Source organism: Rhizophagus irregularis, chromosome 19 (assembly GCF_026210795.1).
Source record: "Rhizophagus irregularis chromosome 19, complete sequence".
In the NCBI taxonomy this organism is placed as follows: domain Eukaryota; kingdom Fungi; phylum Glomeromycota; class Glomeromycetes; order Glomerales; family Glomeraceae; genus Rhizophagus; species Rhizophagus irregularis.
Genome location: NC_089447.1, coordinates 2,030,588 through 2,048,635, shown reverse-complemented (window position 1 = coordinate 2,048,635; position 18,048 = coordinate 2,030,588). Strand labels below are relative to the sequence as shown.

The 18,048-nt window shown below is 31.0% G+C and overlaps 2 protein-coding genes across 2 annotated transcripts; one reads left to right on the top strand and one right to left on the bottom strand.

The window, feature by feature from the left end:
• Positions 1 to 13,208: 13,208 nt before the first annotated feature.
• On the top strand, positions 13,209 to 14,199 carry OCT59_010997 (uncharacterized protein; the record flags this gene model as incomplete). The annotated part of the gene is made up of 2 exons (XM_025329387.2): positions 13,209 to 13,779; positions 13,922 to 14,199. The coding sequence occupies 2 exons, from the start codon at positions 13,209 to 13,211 to the stop codon at positions 14,197 to 14,199; spliced, it is 849 nt and encodes a 282-aa protein (XP_025186136.1).
• A 2,659-nt stretch (positions 14,200 to 16,858) lies between these two features.
• On the bottom strand, positions 16,859 to 17,194 carry OCT59_010996 (uncharacterized protein; the record flags this gene model as incomplete). The annotated part of the gene is made up of 1 exon (XM_066136229.1): positions 16,859 to 17,194. One exon carries the CDS (start codon positions 17,192 to 17,194, stop codon positions 16,859 to 16,861), a length of 336 nt encoding a protein of 111 aa, XP_066000877.1.
• Between the last annotated feature and the right edge of the window lie 854 nt (positions 17,195 to 18,048).

Sequence of the window (18,048 nt, the reverse complement as noted above, 5' to 3'; positions counted from 1 at the left end):
AAAGAACGTTTCAATATTGGACAATCAAATAACCATAACTCTTCTGCTAATCGCAGTAGACACCGTTCTTGTTCTCAATCTAAAGATCATTCTAACTCTCGACACCGTAACCGTTCTGCCAGTGGTTCTGGTTGGAACAATAATAATACCAATAGTACTTCTTCGCCCAATTCTCTTAACCCCAATAATTCTACCCAGTCTGCACAATGACCTCGATCTAATGAGCGTAAAGGCAAAGACCGTTCTGTTTCCTTTTCCACTTCTCAACGTAATAGTACCTTTACTTCCAACTCATCTGGCCATAAACCTCCCTTGGTGGATCCTAATTGTTCCCAAATTCAAGAGATCCTTTCGGTGCTCAAAAGCCTTCAAGAAGATATGACTAGTGTACGTGCTAGAATTCATGCCCTTGAATTAGCTGATCAAAGAATGTCTCGGTTGGAACTTCGTGTTTTTGGACATATGCAAGACGATGTTCTCCCACCTGATCCCAATGATTCATCACATATGCTTGTTGATAATCACCAACGCACCCCCCTTATCTAACACAATCCAACCCGCCCACCTCAAATAAGCCTCTTTCCGGCCCGATTCTCCCTCCCCCAACGGTTCCTGTCTTCCTCTCCACCATTTCCTCCTCCCCCATCCCTGAAACTGCTGATGAAGCTACTATTAATAAAGAACGCGCTGAAATTTATTCCTTTCAACGATCTTTAGATAACAAATTCGATCATTTATCCGGTTCTATTGAAAGATTTATTAGCTCCATTTCTGGTGGCTTTTCCTCGGACTTAGTCAATGAGACTTCGTCTGATTAATTTGTTATCCTCCACTTTCACCCCGTAATTCCTATCATAGTGTAGTAATGATGGACAATAATATAGATTATGATACCTTTGTGCGAAATCCTCCCAACCCCGTTGATTTTAGTGATATTTTTAACGATCCTATATCTGATACATTATTTTCTCCTTTTTCTTCTACTTCCTCCATCCCCAATTCTTTTAACATTTCTTCCTTTAATGTTAATGGTCTTAAAACTCCTGGTCAAGGTTCCTTTAAAATGGACCAAATTTCTTCCTTTTTTTCTCGTAATCACATCTCCTTTGGTGGCATTGTTAATACTCATTTATCACCTAAACAAATGAAATTTTTATCTAAGCGTGTTTGTGATTATACTTCTTTTCATTCTGATTTGAATTTTACCAAACACGGCCGTTCCTCTGGTGGTGTCTCTTTGTTTATACATAGCTCTTTAGCTACGCATGTTCAATTTTATCAATCCCATTCTTCTCGAATTCTTTCTGTAGACTTATTTTTTAAAGGCAATGTTAAATTGCGTATATTTGTCGTCTATATCCCCCTACAAATGATCTTGTTCTTCATTACGAAGTCATTGATCAATTAATTTCTCTTATTTCTCAAACTTCTTCACAAAATTTTCACCATGCTATTTGCGATGATTTTAATATGAATCTAGAGAAATATTACCCTATATTTTTGCACCAACCTCAGGTTGCTGCTAAACGTATTCACAAATTATTTCATTATTTGCTTTCTCATAATTATGAGGACTGCACCCCCCTTAACTTATCTGGTACCTTAGGTACTTATCACCATTTGGACACTATTACTCGTATTGACTTTGTTTGGTCTTGCCCACTTCTTCGCCAATACATGTTAACAGCTTCTATTTTTGATGCTCATGATTTACACATTTCTGATCATAACCCTATTATTACATATTTTGATGCTTCATTATTATCAGATGCTATTAAATCTGCACGTGCTCGACAACTTGGTCGTAATACTCGACGTGTTTTCAAATATGATTCCATTTCTACTGATCAATGGACTGCCTTTGCTGATAATTTGGATAAATTATGTCCAATTGATCCAATCATTTTTGACGCGTGGCCTCTCAATCAGAAGTGTGAATATCTTCATTCTAGGATTATCAAAGCTGCTAATTCCGCCTTACCCTCAGTTACTGTGGGCAACACCTATGTTCCAAAAAAGCCTAAAGACTTGGAAAGTTTATGCCAATCTTATAGATTTTTATCTAATGTAGCTAAGACTATCCGTTCCCTTCATAAGACCCCTACATCCTATTTTATTCATCATGAAACCAAATGGTCCTCATATTATATACGTCTTAATAATCTTTTATCCCTTTATAAACAAACATTTGTTACACCTATTACCCTTCCTCCCCTTCTTCGAGATGCAAGAATTGATAATTTTGTTAATTTACTTCAAATAATAGAGAATATGACTCTACTTTTGTGAAGTTTACTTTTGCTTAAAGAAAAAGAATTCCAAGCTTCCTTTATTCAGGCAAAGATTGATGCTCGGAATGATAACTTTACCAATGATATTTCCACTTTTATTGAGTCTGCTTTATCACGAACCAGACGGCGAATAATTCTTGACTGTATTTTTATTGATCATCCAACACACCCTACTTTATTAACTTCTCCAGATGCTATTGATCAAGAAGTTATTGATCATTTTCAAAATTTTGTTCCAATTACTTCTACTCCTCCTTCTTCCATACAGGATTTGCCTGATCGATGGTCTAATGATTATGCGCCGCTTGCTGATGTCTCTCCAACTATTTTTGATTCAGCTTGTGGATCTTCCTACTCTTGAAGAATGGTCTTCGACGATTTCCTCCATGCCTAATGATAAAGCCCCAGGACCTTCTATGATCTCATATGAGATGTTGAAACATTTAGGACCTTCTGCTTCTGCTCTTCTTTTTAACCTAATTTGCGCCTGTTTATCAAACGCAAATATCCCTGATTTATGGAGACAAGCTACTGTTTTTCCTATTCCTAAACCGCATGAATGGAAATGCCAACTTAAAAATACACGTCCTATCACTTTATTGGAGGTGATTCGTAAGGCTTTGGTTAAACTTTTTTACAATCGTCTCGCTCCTTTACTTGCCTCTCACCATGTTCTCCAAGGCGGTAATTTTGCAGGTTTACCTGGAGGGTCCTGCCATGATCCTATTATTACTCTGGAATCCATCATTCATGATTCGGTAGTCACTAAACAACCCTTATGGATTCTTTCTCAAGACATTTCAAAAGCATTTGATTCTGTGGATTTATCTATGTTGCGTTTTGCTCTCCAACGTTTACGTTTACCTCAAAATGCTATTCAATTCTTACTCTCTTTATTTATGTCACGTTCTAATCATGTCATTACCGCACATGGCCTTAGAGTTTCGATCCGTAGCGGTTTTATCCGGTTTTTATCCGGATACCGGCTCGGTTAATTTAGGCTGGGACCACCAAAATTAATAAAAATTTATGGAATAATATTATTTTAATTCTGGCCGAAATTATAGTCCACTCAAAGCCGAAATTTGTAACCTTTTTTAATCATAATCCCACGTTAAAATATTTGAGGTTTTATCCAGATCGAAACACTACATGGCCTTACTCCACCATATAGAGTTAGAATTGGAATAGACCAAGGTGAAGTTATCTCTCCGCTTTTATGGATTATTTATTTAGACCCTTTACTTACAACTCTCAGAAATGAGAAGAAAGCCCCTTATTGTTTAGTGCTAAACTCCGTTGGTTCCTATGCTACTTCATTTCATCAAACTCTTGTTCTCCAGATGTTTTAGAAATTAATAATTTGGTGTTCATGGATGATTCTACTTTAATCTCTTCTTCTAAAGAAGGAATGGAACATATGTTGTCTATTACTGAAGAATTTTATTGTTTAAACAATACCTCAGCCAATCATAACAAATATGTTTTAGCCACCAATGCAGTCGTTGCTCCTCGAGATTTGTCTCCCATAGCCTTTAATTTGTCGATTTCATCGCTCAACTCCACGCCCAACATTATTGTTACTCCTATTTCTATGTCCTCATCTTTCCGGTTTTTAGGAGTTTGGTTTAATATTAACGGCTCTAGGAACTTTATTCGACAACAACTTAAACAAGAATGTCATTCTTTCTCTGCAATTCTTCGCTCTGCAAAACTGACTGTTCAACAAGTGGTGTATCTTTATAATACTGTTTTGATTTCGAAATTGGACTATCGAATGCAAGTTACACACTTATCTGAGGCTGCATGCTCCACTATTACCTCTTCAGTTCGTGCTTTAGTTAAACATAAAGCCAAATTATCACGCTCTGTTCCTAATGTGGTGTTATATTTAACACATGCTTTGGGTTTGATCAATTTATTTTCATTTCAACAACAAAGTCATTTTACTAATTTATTTTTGTTAGCAAATTCTTCTTCTGTTTTTATGAGGTTATTATTTAATTATAGGTTGCGATTTATTCAATTTTATTGTTTAATTCCTATTTCTCCTTTAATGGTTTTGGATTGGACTTGTTGGTCTTCTCTCATAATTTTTAAACAAGATTATATCGCTAATACTTTAGCTTCTTTGCTCTCAACTCCTTTTCGTTTGTCACGCGCTAATCTATCATTTGTGCTTGATTTAACTTACCCCAATGGCCATACTCCTATTTATCAATGTCTTTCTTTGGATGTATTTAAAGCCAATTTAACAAGACTTCGAAAACGTGGCTTTTTCTATCTTTCGCAACTTTTGACGCCTCAAGGAACATATTTGCTCTCTTGGTCTGTTATATATGCCAACTCTGTTCAAAAGCGTGGTAATGCCCGTCTTCCCATGTGGTACAAAAATCTCTCTATTAATGTCACGATTCCAGATAAGCCTGGTTTGTTAAGGGACCGTTTCTTGACTAAACAACAACCTGTGAGCCTGATTGCAAAAGAACTTGCTCCTTGCATTCCTCCTTCTGGTTATAAGAAAAATTGGATTGTTATGCTGAATGATAATGGCCTTCCTTTATTCGGCAAACAGATTCAGCTCCAACCCAAACGCTCCACTTGTACTATGGTACATTGGACTTCAGATTGTCTATCTCGTCCGAGCGATTTAATTACTCTACGACCTTGTCCTGGCTGTAACTTAAACATTAACAAATCTTCCTATTCAAAGAAATCAGTTGTTACTGGTTCTGTTTTCGCCGCTGCTTATTGAGGCCTCTCCTTCGTCAGGTCGTAAGGATTTTCTGCATGAAGAAATCATCCATTTTGAATCACACATCCAGTTTGACTGCTACGGTGTCGTGGGCGAAAATCATGGACTTTGTTACCGCATCTTGTAATCCTTCAGGTTCCTCGATGCTTGCTGCTGATATTCCCCATACCTCCTTTCGATATTATTGATGAAGCTTTGCCTACTCCTCATTTACTTACGGCTGGCGATGTTGCTGCTTCCTCATCGGTCGTGCTTTCTTTAGACTCTCAATATACCTTTTACACTGATGGTTCTCTTATTAATTTAGGAACGTGTGATGTTTCTATGGGATGGGGCTGGGTTCAAATTGTTAAGGATTCTGGTCTACTCTATTGCCACTTATAAGCGGGGTATTATCCGTGATTGGCCTTCCTCTTCTCGAGCTGAAGCTGCTGCTATCTATGCAGCTTTATCAGCCTCTCCTGCCAACTCTGTAGTTCACATTTATACAGACTCACAGTCTTCCATCGAGGGTTTGAAACATTGTTTCTTATCTGATTATTCAGATTCTCGTCTTTATTATAAGACTACCAATTTTGAACTTTGGGCCATCATCCAACAACTGATTGTTGATAAACAACTTTCAGTTTTACCCTTCAAGGTTAAAGCTTACTCTAATTTTTATTGGAATGACTTCGCTGACTCTCTTGCCAATACTGCCCACACATCTGATGATGCTATTCTTATTTCTCGCCTCGATCTTGCCGCGGTTCATGATTATATTATGACTTATGATGACGTAGTCTGTGAATCTAACCCAAGACATCTGTTTAAACAATATCACCAGATGTTGTATATGAAAGATCTTTTAGCCCTTTCTCGTTTCCGTTTCATTTCTCTTTTAACAGATCCATCCCGATACGTGGTTGACTGGGCTCTTACCTGGCATACGTTAATGTTCCAACCCAAATTTGATAATTCCTTCACTAAGGAAAATGTCTCTAGACATTATACGTTGAAATTTCAACTTTTTCTGGAAGACTTACCTACTTTGGAATCACTGAAAAGGACACAACCTGATTTATATGTAGAGATTCTAACCTGTCGTTCTTGTGAAGACCACTTAGAAGATTTTATGCACTTATTTTTATGCAAAAAGCGCCGCGTTAAACTACATCAAATTTTAACGTCATATCTTCACCATCTTACTCAAAAAATTAAAGAAGCGGGTGATAATGCCAATTGTGACTACTCTTCTTCAATTAATAGAGTTACTTCCCTTCCTTGCTGGACTTTTTCGTCTAACAACTGGTCTTCCTATAGTCTTGTCCGTGGCTGTTTGCCTACCGCCTTTCTGGAAGTTTTTGAAAACTTAGGTATTCCTCACCCCGCTGCTATGAATGTGGTCACCGCCATACATAACAATTTTATCAACAAATTCCGTAAACGAATTTGGAATCCGCGTTCGTATGATAAAGGATTATGGGAACATACGATAAATATTTCTTCAAAACTTAAACAATCTTCAAGGCCTAAAGGTTTGCCCAAATCTTCTTATTTACCTTATTCGTCTTTACCACCTCTGACCCATGTTGATTCACGTGACTCCAGAACCGATTGGTTAAAAAACTCGATGCAATATGGATTATCTTGGTTTAATCACATTTCAGGTTTTATGGGTCGTCTAACGGTGCTACTTAATAACCGCTTTTGCAGGATGGAGTGTCGATTTTAATAGTGGGCGCGTCATTCATTATTTTGTTAGCGTAGTTGCTTCTACTTTGGTTGGAATATATCAAAGGGGAGATCTAGGAAGTGTTAGTATTAGCGAATTTTCTTTTGAATTTTCTTTTAATTTTAATTTCTTTCTAGAAGACTATATAGCTTTGTTTTTAGTTAGTTTTTATTTTATTTTCCTTTTCTTATATGTAATTTTGTAAAGTTTGATAAATAATTAATAAAGATAAAGGCTACTATGCCTTAGTATTCTGCAAAGTGTGGACTATGACCTGTTTTGGAGATATCTGGGGTCCTATTTCAGTTAGTTTTTTTTGAACATGAAATTTAATAAGTTTTTTTAATACCGTAAAATTTTAAATATAAGTAACTTTAAAAAATAAGCATTTTGATAAATGAATAATTTTAGTCAAATCTAAATTCTTTAAAACTGATAAAACACTTTTAGAAGATATTTAAGAAGGAAGTGAAGGAAGTAAAATATTTTTTTTAAATAGAGAATATTAGTAAATATTACTAGTTAAATAATAATTGTACATTTGTTAATAAATAATATTATAATAAATTATGTGAAATTTTTAAACTAGTATTAGTAGTTTTTTTACTTTTTGTAGTATTTTTATTTTTATAAGTTTATTCCATTTTTATTAAGAAAGAAGTTTATTTTGTTTAAAGGAAATAACAAAAAAATTCACATCTAGTAAGTATTTTATATTTAATAAATATGCACTCATTTTATTGAAGATTTAAAACATGTGGTATTTTTGTTAAAAATAAAAAGTACAGTAAGAAAGCTAAAATTTTATTTTAATCTTACTTAACAAGTAAGATTGAAATTAAATTATCATAGCATTTACATTAAATTGTTTAAAATTATTATTAATAATTTCTCTCAATTGTCTAAATAAAATTATTGCAAAATTTTATTAAATTGTTTCTGAAAATATTATATTTATACTATTTACATTCAATTATTTAAAATTGTTATTAAATTATCTTTGAGAATATTATGTTTAAAGATGTTTGCTAAAACTATTTTTTCAAAATTTTAGTTTAGTTAAAATTCAATTTGAAACTATTTTTTTATAATAAAATTAATTGTCTAAACTGTTTTCATACTTATCTGAAACTAATTATAATTTAGAAAAGTTTCAGATTTACCAATTTTTTTATTAAAATAAAGTTTTTGGATTTTGAATTTTATTATTAAATGAGTTTCAGATAGCAATACTAATTATATTTTTACTCAATTGTCTAAATTTTTTTTTTAATAATTGCAGTACACTTATAAATTTATTAAAGTCAAAAATAAAATAAAATTATATAAAGTAAACTATTTTATGATAACTTTAACATAATTAATCTATAAATTACTTATCATTTATCTAGAAACTCTATATATATACTGTTAGGTAATCATTGTGTCAATTGTCTAAAATTATTCTAAATTATTCAAAAATTTAATTAATATTTACCAAAAAAATGCAAAATTCACCACAATTTTCTACAATTTGCATTATATAATATTACTAAAAAATTTATTTAAATTTATAACAATTTATATAACATTACTAAAAATTTGACTAAATTTTTTATAATTTACATTACATTTGCATAATATTACTAAAAATTCAACTAAATTTACTACAATTTGCATCATATTTATATAACATTACTAAAAATTTGATTAAATTCACTACAATTTACATTATATTATTTGTATAATATTACTAAAAATTTAATTAAATTCACCATAATTTGCTATATAATATTACTAAAAATTTACCTAAATTTTCCAACAATTTAATAATCATTTATTTAGTATTACTAAAAAATTTCTTAACATTTGAAATAAGAATTCTATAGAAATAACTTTATTTAAATAATATTTGCCTAATTATAGGTCTTTTTATTATCCAAAAATTATAATACAATTTATCCTAATTTACTGGAATAATTCAGAACTTCATTTATTTATAATAAAAGTTACTGTAGAAAATTATGATTTTTACCTTACTTTTTTCTTAAATTCTATTAGTTAATTAGCTAAAAAGGGAAAAATTATAACAATGTAACATAAAATTTCCTTTTATAATAAGATCTGCAAAGAATTTTATATACAATTTTTACTTTAAATTTGAAAGTGACTTATTTTATAAGTAAAACTCTGATAATTCTCAATTTGCCAGAAAAATTTCAGGTAAATTTTATGACAAAAGTACTTCTTCAACCTGTAATTAAAATCAGATTTTAAATTACAATAAGTTATAATAGATTTCAATAATAAGGAGTTTTTTCTTTTTTGATAGTATCTTAAATATATATACTTAAAATTCTTTTTCTCAAACCATTCAATTTAAGAGATTTTAGCATATTAAAAACTGTAAAAGATTACAAGAAAAATTAGACAAAAAAGAATATTTAATTTTCATAATACCAGAAAACTGAATTTAATAAAACAATATATAAAAAAAATAAAAAACTAATATTATATCTGTCTAGTATTATATTTAGCATATATTTATATTGTTAAATAAAATATATTGAGAGAAAACACTCTTCTATAGATTTTATTTCCAGAATTTTACATGAAAAACAGAAAATATTTTTCAACAAAAGCTAATAGGAAAAATCAATGCAAAAAAGAAAACATCTACTTTTTTGAAGAGTTCTAATGCCTAGCTATTTAACTATATCAATAGCAATTGTAGTTATTGAATATTTTATTAAGAAAGTTAAAAAAGAAGCTTTATAATTCAGTTATACTAGATTTTTTACAAGCAAATATTTCCATTTATTGAGAACTTTTTTATAAAAGTAATAATCACTATACCAGGACTTATTAATTATGAAGATATTGATGGAGAATTCAACATCTTTACTACTTTGCTAAAATTCTTTGAAAATCAAACTATTATTATTATTCTTAAGACTTTTGGAAAGATATATCTGAATTTTGTTAAAACCTTTTAGGATAACCAGAATTAACAAATTCAACTAATAGGTGATGTAATTGATATGAATTTTACTTTGGATTAAGATGATGCAGATTCATCAAATTCACTAAAAATAGTAATTTCTGATAATACATTACACCAATTAGAATAAGTATAACTTCCTATAATAAATTTATTTATATCACCTGTAACTTTATTGAGATGTAAACATAAAAAGAATAAATAAACTCTACAAAAAAGCTGAAACTGCTAATTTCTTTATTATAAAGTTTCTTTAAAATAGAAGAAGCTTTACTTGCAGAACTATTTGAATGATTTAAGGGTTAGCATATTAGTACTTAAGCCAAAGTTAGCATTTATAATAAAGGACAAAAAAATCAAATATTTTAAAACTATTGAGAAGAAGGTCATGTACATAATTATAGGATATCAATCAATAGAACAGGTACAGTTCACCCTCGCTATAGTGAAGCTTATGGGCTGAAGGTTAAGATTCACTATAGTAAGGGATTCACTATAGCGAAGGTGAACTGTATTAAGAATTATTATTTATATAGAAAATCCGTACCTGAGCTTTTCTTTACTATAGCAAATTATTCACTATATAAAAATTCACTATAGCGAGGGTGAACTGTATTAGTTAATATCAATAAGATTATAATTTACAATATTTCTTTAATCTAGTAAAATACTGACTTGCTTTGCAAGTTGTCTCCATTAAAATTATTCAGCAAAAGAAATATAATATAATAAGACTTAAATTAAAGATGAATACATAATATAAGCAAACCTGAGATAATGGTACCTGAACAGCATCCTTAGAAAACATTCTAATAAGGTGGTATCCAGCTACCTGATCTTTTTATAAAAGAAAGAAAGGAAAAAATTCCAAGCAGCTCTATTTAATATATCAAATTCAATGATAATTGCAATGCTATTCTATTACTTCTATAATAACTAATTCCATCTGACTTTAATGGCTATTAATGGTTATGAAGCCTTTAAAATTATTACAACTGAGGAACACAAATGCAAACTTCAGAAAAGTGAGAAGATCTAAACAATCTTATAGGATGTAATTACAAAATTGAAGGCAAAACACTAGATTGGTACTCTTTATTTTACTAGAAAATCTAAAAATAGGTCAGGAAATCAAGACAAGTCCAAAGACTATTCCAATCCTGAAAATAAAGCCACAGGTACTAATAGGATTCCCTGAATACTTGAAAATGGGCAGATCAAGAAATCAAGAAAGACAATTCAAGAAGACTTTTCAATCAAAACCGCAAGTTTATAATTTTAACCTACTGATAAAATTTAATAAAGATAGTTTGCTCCCTTTGAGTATAATGATAAAAAAAAATAAATAAATAAAATACATTACTTTATTTCTACAAATCTAACTAAAGTTTTTAATTTTGCGCAGTATATTTTGTAACGCTCGTCAGTTTGTTTATCTATGTAGCACAAAGTTTCGGCGAGGTGCGCACGTGATCCATATGTCATATGTATAGTCCTTCGCTTCGGCTCCGGACAACCAAATAAAGTGGAATATTTTATATTATAGTTTCGTGTAGTTTATGTAACTGGTTTACTCTGTAAAATGAAAGTAAAAATTAAATAAGTATTTTATATATGAAAAAATACGAACTAAAAACTAATAAAAAAACGAAAAAAACGCAACTGAAAAGTTAACAACACGTAAAACACGTAAAACTATTTAATTACGTGATAATAACATCAGTCCAATTTTTTATATATGTATCATGGCCGTATTTTTTTGTTTTGTATCTTTGTATCTCCTATTCTCCTCTGTTTCCGTCTATATCTTAAAATAAAAAAAAATATTTTTTTTCTTTTTAAAAAAGTTCATTTTTATTCTTTTTTATAAAAACAAAAGGAGAACATGGAATTGCCTAACAAAACAATGGACTTTATCTTCAAAAGAAAAAGTCATTCATCGAGATATGAAGCCAAATAATATACTATTGTCAAGTGATGATAAGATAAAGATTTCGGATTTCGGATGGACAATTCATACACCAGACGCAAGCTAGATACATATGACACCCTGTACGCCTTATTACTTGGCACCTGAAATGATCAAAGACACGGGTTATGGCCAAAAGATAGATTCGTGAGCGCTTGGAATGTTGTGTTATGAATTTTTGTTTGGGAAGCCTCCTTTTATTGTTGAAATCTTATGTGAAACTTATCAAAAAATTGCCACGGTAGTACCAAATCAATCTCTTCGGAAGCCAAAAATCTCATTTCGTCTTTATTACAGTCCGATCCTGAGAAACGTTTGCCCCTCGATTAGTATTGAGCGGTTTGGTTTACGGTTTTATGGGTTATCGCTTTTGTAATCTGTTCCGTAGCTTAATTCACTGAAATAAAAATAAAAGTTAATCTAATGTGCGAATAGTATAAAGAATCACAAATTGAAACAGTACTATTAAACTACTATCACTAAATAATCTACTCAAACCGGTGGATACATCTAGAAGAAGGCCTTATGTGAAGAATCGATTTGAAAGAATTTGTAACGTTTTTAGATCTTAAGAATCGTGTAAGTATTATGAAATTTTTGAAAAAAAAAACATTTAATTTTTTATAAGGTTATATTAGTATAGCATTTCCATTAACTATATTGATAAATACAAGAATAAAAGATTTTTTTTGTTTGGATACTATTCGCACATTAGATTAAATTTTATTTTTATTTCAGTGAATTAAGCTACGGCCTACGGAACAGATTACAAAAGTGATAGAACCTAGTAACACCATAAAACCGTAAACCAAACCGCCCAAATCTGAACAGTATCACCTTGTTGAGAACCATACGAACCTGGACAACCCGTCCCCATATGTAGGGTATAATACAGATCCGTTTATTGGTTATGTAAAAGTATATAAATTAGGAAATTTGGGCAATGGGCAAATTTATTGTATTAAATATTGGCAAAGTTAATAAAATTTATATTAAATTTACATATTCGCGAAATCATGTGACAGGTAGGATATATCTCCCGTATCAAGAAAATTTTTTCTATCAAAATTAAATGGAATTAAGTGTGGCACTCCTGTGAGAATTTTTTATGGCGATGTAGGGGAAATGCTTTTAGACAGCCCCTCGAAACGTAAATCTTTGGATTAAATGCATCTCTCGAACTTCAAAAAGGGAAGAACAAACTTATAAGGGACTAGGAGCTAGATTTAAAAAAAGTTAATTGACTTTATTCGTATGTTTATTGTTTCGGCATTCATGTGCCAAAATTTGAATAAAAGTAATAAAGTCTATCATAATTGTTCATTTGATCAGTATAATAAAAATCTATTTTTAGAAGTAGGATGATGATGTTTCTAAGCTGCATTTTTCTTTTTAATAATGTCAATTTAATTGTTTACAGTATATAATACGAATGAAAATTTTTCTCACTCAGAAATTTCCTTTCTTCTACTCGACAAATTTTCTCTTTATTTCAAAGGATGGATGAAGATCAACAAAACATTCATGTCCAAAGAACTATGAATGAACCGGAAGGAAGAGAAATTTGTTACATAAAGTGCGTTATAAAGTCAGGTTGTCTCAAATTTGAATGGTCCATTATTACGCCATCAACATGGGACTGGATCGGATTGTATGAGAATAATAGTAAAGAAAATACGGATTGGCTCACTGGACATTGGTTTTATATCGCCAACCATAGCCATCGTGAAACTTTAACCGATGGTCGATATTCTTTTACTGGCTCTTATTGGATTGGAACCGTATCTAGTCAAAATCAAATCAGGTTAAACACATACGAATCTCATAACGTGTATAAAACTTATGCACACATGAATGTACTCAGCCCAGATTTTGCACATTTTGACAAGTCTCGTGTACATTATGTCGAAAAAGGGTTGCAACACTTATTTAGTCATCACAAAACCGATTGGGGATTCGATCGAGATGACGACTGGAATAGTCAAAATCGTAAAAAACTTCTAGAAACCCTTCAAGCATTTATTGACAGAAATGCAAATGATGTTAACCTTGGCACATACAAAAATCAAGGTGCGTACTTTGTAGTTGATCACACATCGTACCGATGTCTTATAATTTATCGTGGAGGGGAGAAAGATTATTTTTTATGGTCCGGATGGGTACTCGACGAAGACCAAACCACCATACAAATTAAGGGCGATCATACTTTTAGTATACGAAGACATACTCGAACAAATTGCCAATTCTGAAGGCGAACGTGACGATTTAGTTCTAGAATATTTAAGGATCCATCGTAATGATAGAAATCGCTATAGCGAAGAAGTATATATTAAAAGTTCGGAATTTTTTGGCCTTGCCGAAAGTTACATTCCATTGTCATTCGAGGGAAGGGATGAAATTACTCCTGAAGACGATTACGAACTTGATTTTGAAAAGATCAGGGAAAAGGCGGGAACAATTCTGGGAGAATTAGAAAAGATTACACTTTAGAGAGTAAATTTTATAATAAATCGTATCAAAGATTCGTTAATTTTCATTTAATTCTCTCTATAAGATGAAAATTGGCGTTTTTTTTTTGGTTTTGCATAGTTTCACAATAATTAAATACTCTTTAAATGGAATAGAATAAGGAATCTTGCCATAAATAATAAATACGTATGGGGACCAGAAAATATATTATGTAAATTCTTGAAATTATTCTTTTCAAATAAATTTTCACTTCTTATTTGTGTATAACAGATTGTGTAACTTGTATTGAAAAATATATTAAATATAATGTACCGTTCTTTGACTCAAATTGAATATGCATTATCCGTTATATACTATTCGTCACTGTATGATAATTTTTTCATTAAAGATATAGTAAATATTTCGAGTCGATAGAATTCACACTTGATATTGCTAGAAAAATTGCGCACGAAAGAAATGGTGAACGCCTTTTTGATAAAATTATTAATGGCGAGTTACCATTATTGTGCTTTAGGTCATGAATGAAATGCTTTCACTAATTTTGTATGTAGAAATAACACCTTATTGTGTAGGCAATGTGAAATATACTCTTAAAGACGTCAATTGGTTTATGCATTTCTGAAAATATATTAATGGTGATTTGCCATTATTATGGCGTTGTGGCGAAGGTCGCAAATATGCTTGTTTCTCCGTTATAAAATCAAAACACATGGTGTCCATATTGCAGTAAATATAAAGGTGAGAGACTATGTCATAGTATTATATCAAAATATCTTGGACCGCCACCTAAGATACGCGACCTGATTTTCTTTAAACTCCAGAACTTTACATTTATTACCCATAATATGGATTTGCAATCGAAGTACAAGGAGAGCATTGAAAAATATATAAAATTTTTCCACCGAGATCCCAAAAATTTTATCAAACAGTAAGCACGGGATCAAGAATTGTGCGAAGAAAATTGGATTGCCTTAAGGTATGTTTGATATTACGAAGACTCATATGTAGATATTCCAAATTATCTAGTAAACTTGAAACTTTAAATACTTTTATGTTTTATCAGGTAATTATTTTTTCAGTAAGCATATATTTCGTGAAAATAATTCAGTTTTGCAGTTATTTATTAACAAGTAGTAAGCTCAATATTTTTAAAATACTATTAACATCAAAATTACTTAATGCAAAAAAAAAAAAACACTTTGAAGTCTTGAATTTAGCATGAAAAAACTTAAGTTTCTTGTGAACATTTAAAATTTTCTTCATGGTTTTGAGCTGTGGTAAAGACAAATAAGTAAATGAAAAAGGGGAAAGGAAATCTATAAAACCTAACTTACTATAGGTTTAAAACTTCTCATAAAATGTATTGGCCCTGCGAAATTCCATCACATATACTCGTCCAACAATAGGATCTTGCAGTGTTATGATAAACATTATATAAATCTCTGAGAGTTTCATCTACTGTCTGCATACTGTTTCTGGAGCTTCATCTACTGTCTGCATACTGTTAAATGCGATTACAGAATTTGATTGTTGCAAGTGTTGCTTTGGGAATATAGTTTTGAGTTCCTTTAATTAATAATCCAGAAAATGAAGTTAGAAAAACTTTTTGATCTCATCATCATGATCATCTTCTTCCTTTCTTGGCTTAAATCTAATTTACCAAACAATGAAGTAACTCGAATTTCAGAAATTTTATCATATGGAAACTTTTTATTTTCTCTGATATTTAATTATTTCCTCCCAGAAAATAGAATATTTATGGTTATACTGTTGGCAACATCAGTTTCTGTGTTTATGTGTCTGTTTTGTCATATATCTTCTTCTTGTTGTACGCCCATTCAGGAGCGTTTTCTGGAGGTTTACTAGAAGTAAAATAAATTTATCATCATAAATCTGTTCCCTTTGTTTCTTTGCGTGTTGTATTTGCTCAGCTGTAGGGTTTAATACCTCTCATAATAATATTTCGGCTGATAAGAACTGGTTGATTATATTCATAAATTTTAATGTAAAATTCATCATTTTCGGACTCCTGCGAAGATGTGTCCAAGAAAATATCCAACGTTGTAATTATCTGCGATAAACCTTCAATGAAATTTGAATGTGGTTTATTCTCATTCTTTTTTTACAATTCTAATTTTTGATCGATGCAATCCAAGGATAACTCCCAAAGTAATTCAATTATTAATAACGGGTCTTTCAAAAAATTTCATCATCACCATCATCCTTATGTTTATTTCGAATAATTTCACCCCATAAAGTAACTTGTTTTTTTGTTTCTTTAGAAAACTTCGTTGGAAATTTCATTGAAGTAGTTTTCCTTAAGAAATATCTTGCAAGTATCGGCATTTTTGTCAATTTGCAAAAGAATGACGAATCTACCTTATCCACTTATATCCAAAATACACAAGTAATACTAGAAGTTTAGTAAGATTCTCCAGGAGAAATAAAAACAAAAGAAACGCCAATAATAAAATGATTAAAAGTGGCGAACAGCAACAGAGAAGAGCGTAGTATCCAATTCTGTCATTTTAGATCAGTACGACCAAATAAACCTAATGTGAAAAATCAAAAAAATTGGGAGGCTTATGTTATAAAGAGCAGAATCTAATGACGAAACGCAATAATCATGGTTGCAAATTTGCAATGATTAATAGTGGGTTATTACCATTGTTCCAATCATTTAGTTTCTGAGCGTTAAACGAAAAAAAGCAATTGGAGTTGGTTCCTGAGAATTTAATATCCAGTTTACATTCACTTCTTGCATACTCTTATTAGAAATTTTTCTTTTTTCTCCTCCCATTATTGCTCTGTCAAAAAAAGAACTGTACATTGTTGGATCTGTGTTTTTAGCGTGAAGAAAACCTGACCGTTCAAGCTGAATGTTATATCCGCGGGATTCCATGATATCAAAACATGTTGTCCCGTTAATGACTATTGGGGTCAGATTGTTTCCAAGAGAATCAACTATCGTGAATTGAGGTTGGGAGGTATCGGATTGTGTGAAATCGCCCATCATGGCTCAATATACTAAGATTATTTAAAAATAATTTTAATATTAATTTTTGAATTTTTATGTGAATTATTTTTTCAAAAAAAAAAAATCATTTCAGTTTTAAAAATTTAACCATACAATATAATTTAAAAGAAGAAGAATCAAAATTATCCAATCTCTTGGAGAACTTCTTAAAAATGGAACGGATCATAATATTATTAGTTATTTACTGATCTAGTAGTATATAAATGGGTTATCATCCGACCCATTTATATACTAAACTAGACTTTTTTATCATCCTAGATATACTAATTGGTCCTAAATACCAAGATAAGCCGATTAATTTATTATAGTAGTTGATCATGTAATTCGTGTTAATTCTTTAAAAAAAAAGATGGTAAGACTAACGTACGTACAAGAATAAAAATTCTCATGAAATACGTAAATTTTTTGAGAAATGACGCGAAATGTTAATAAAAATTTACAAGAAAATAAAGATTTAAAAAAATTTAATAAATAAATCTGTCAGTTACGGCCATACACAGTGAAAAGCACCGGAACCCGTCCGATCTCCGAAGTTAAGCCACTGATGGCCCAGTCAGTACTACGGTTGGGGACAACGTGGGAATACTGGGTGCTGTAACTTTTTTTTTTTTTTTTGACTATTGGCCTCTCAGCTTAAAAATGACCTGTTATTGTATGATTGAGTTTAATATCAAATTAAATTGTTTGAATTCAGTACGCAATATACTGAAATTTTTGGAAATACATCTCATCACTCTTCTCAGTTATTTAATTTGAACGGCCTTATCTATTGATGTAATTGATAATTACAGGTACATGACACAAAATCCCATAATTGTTAATAATTACACAAA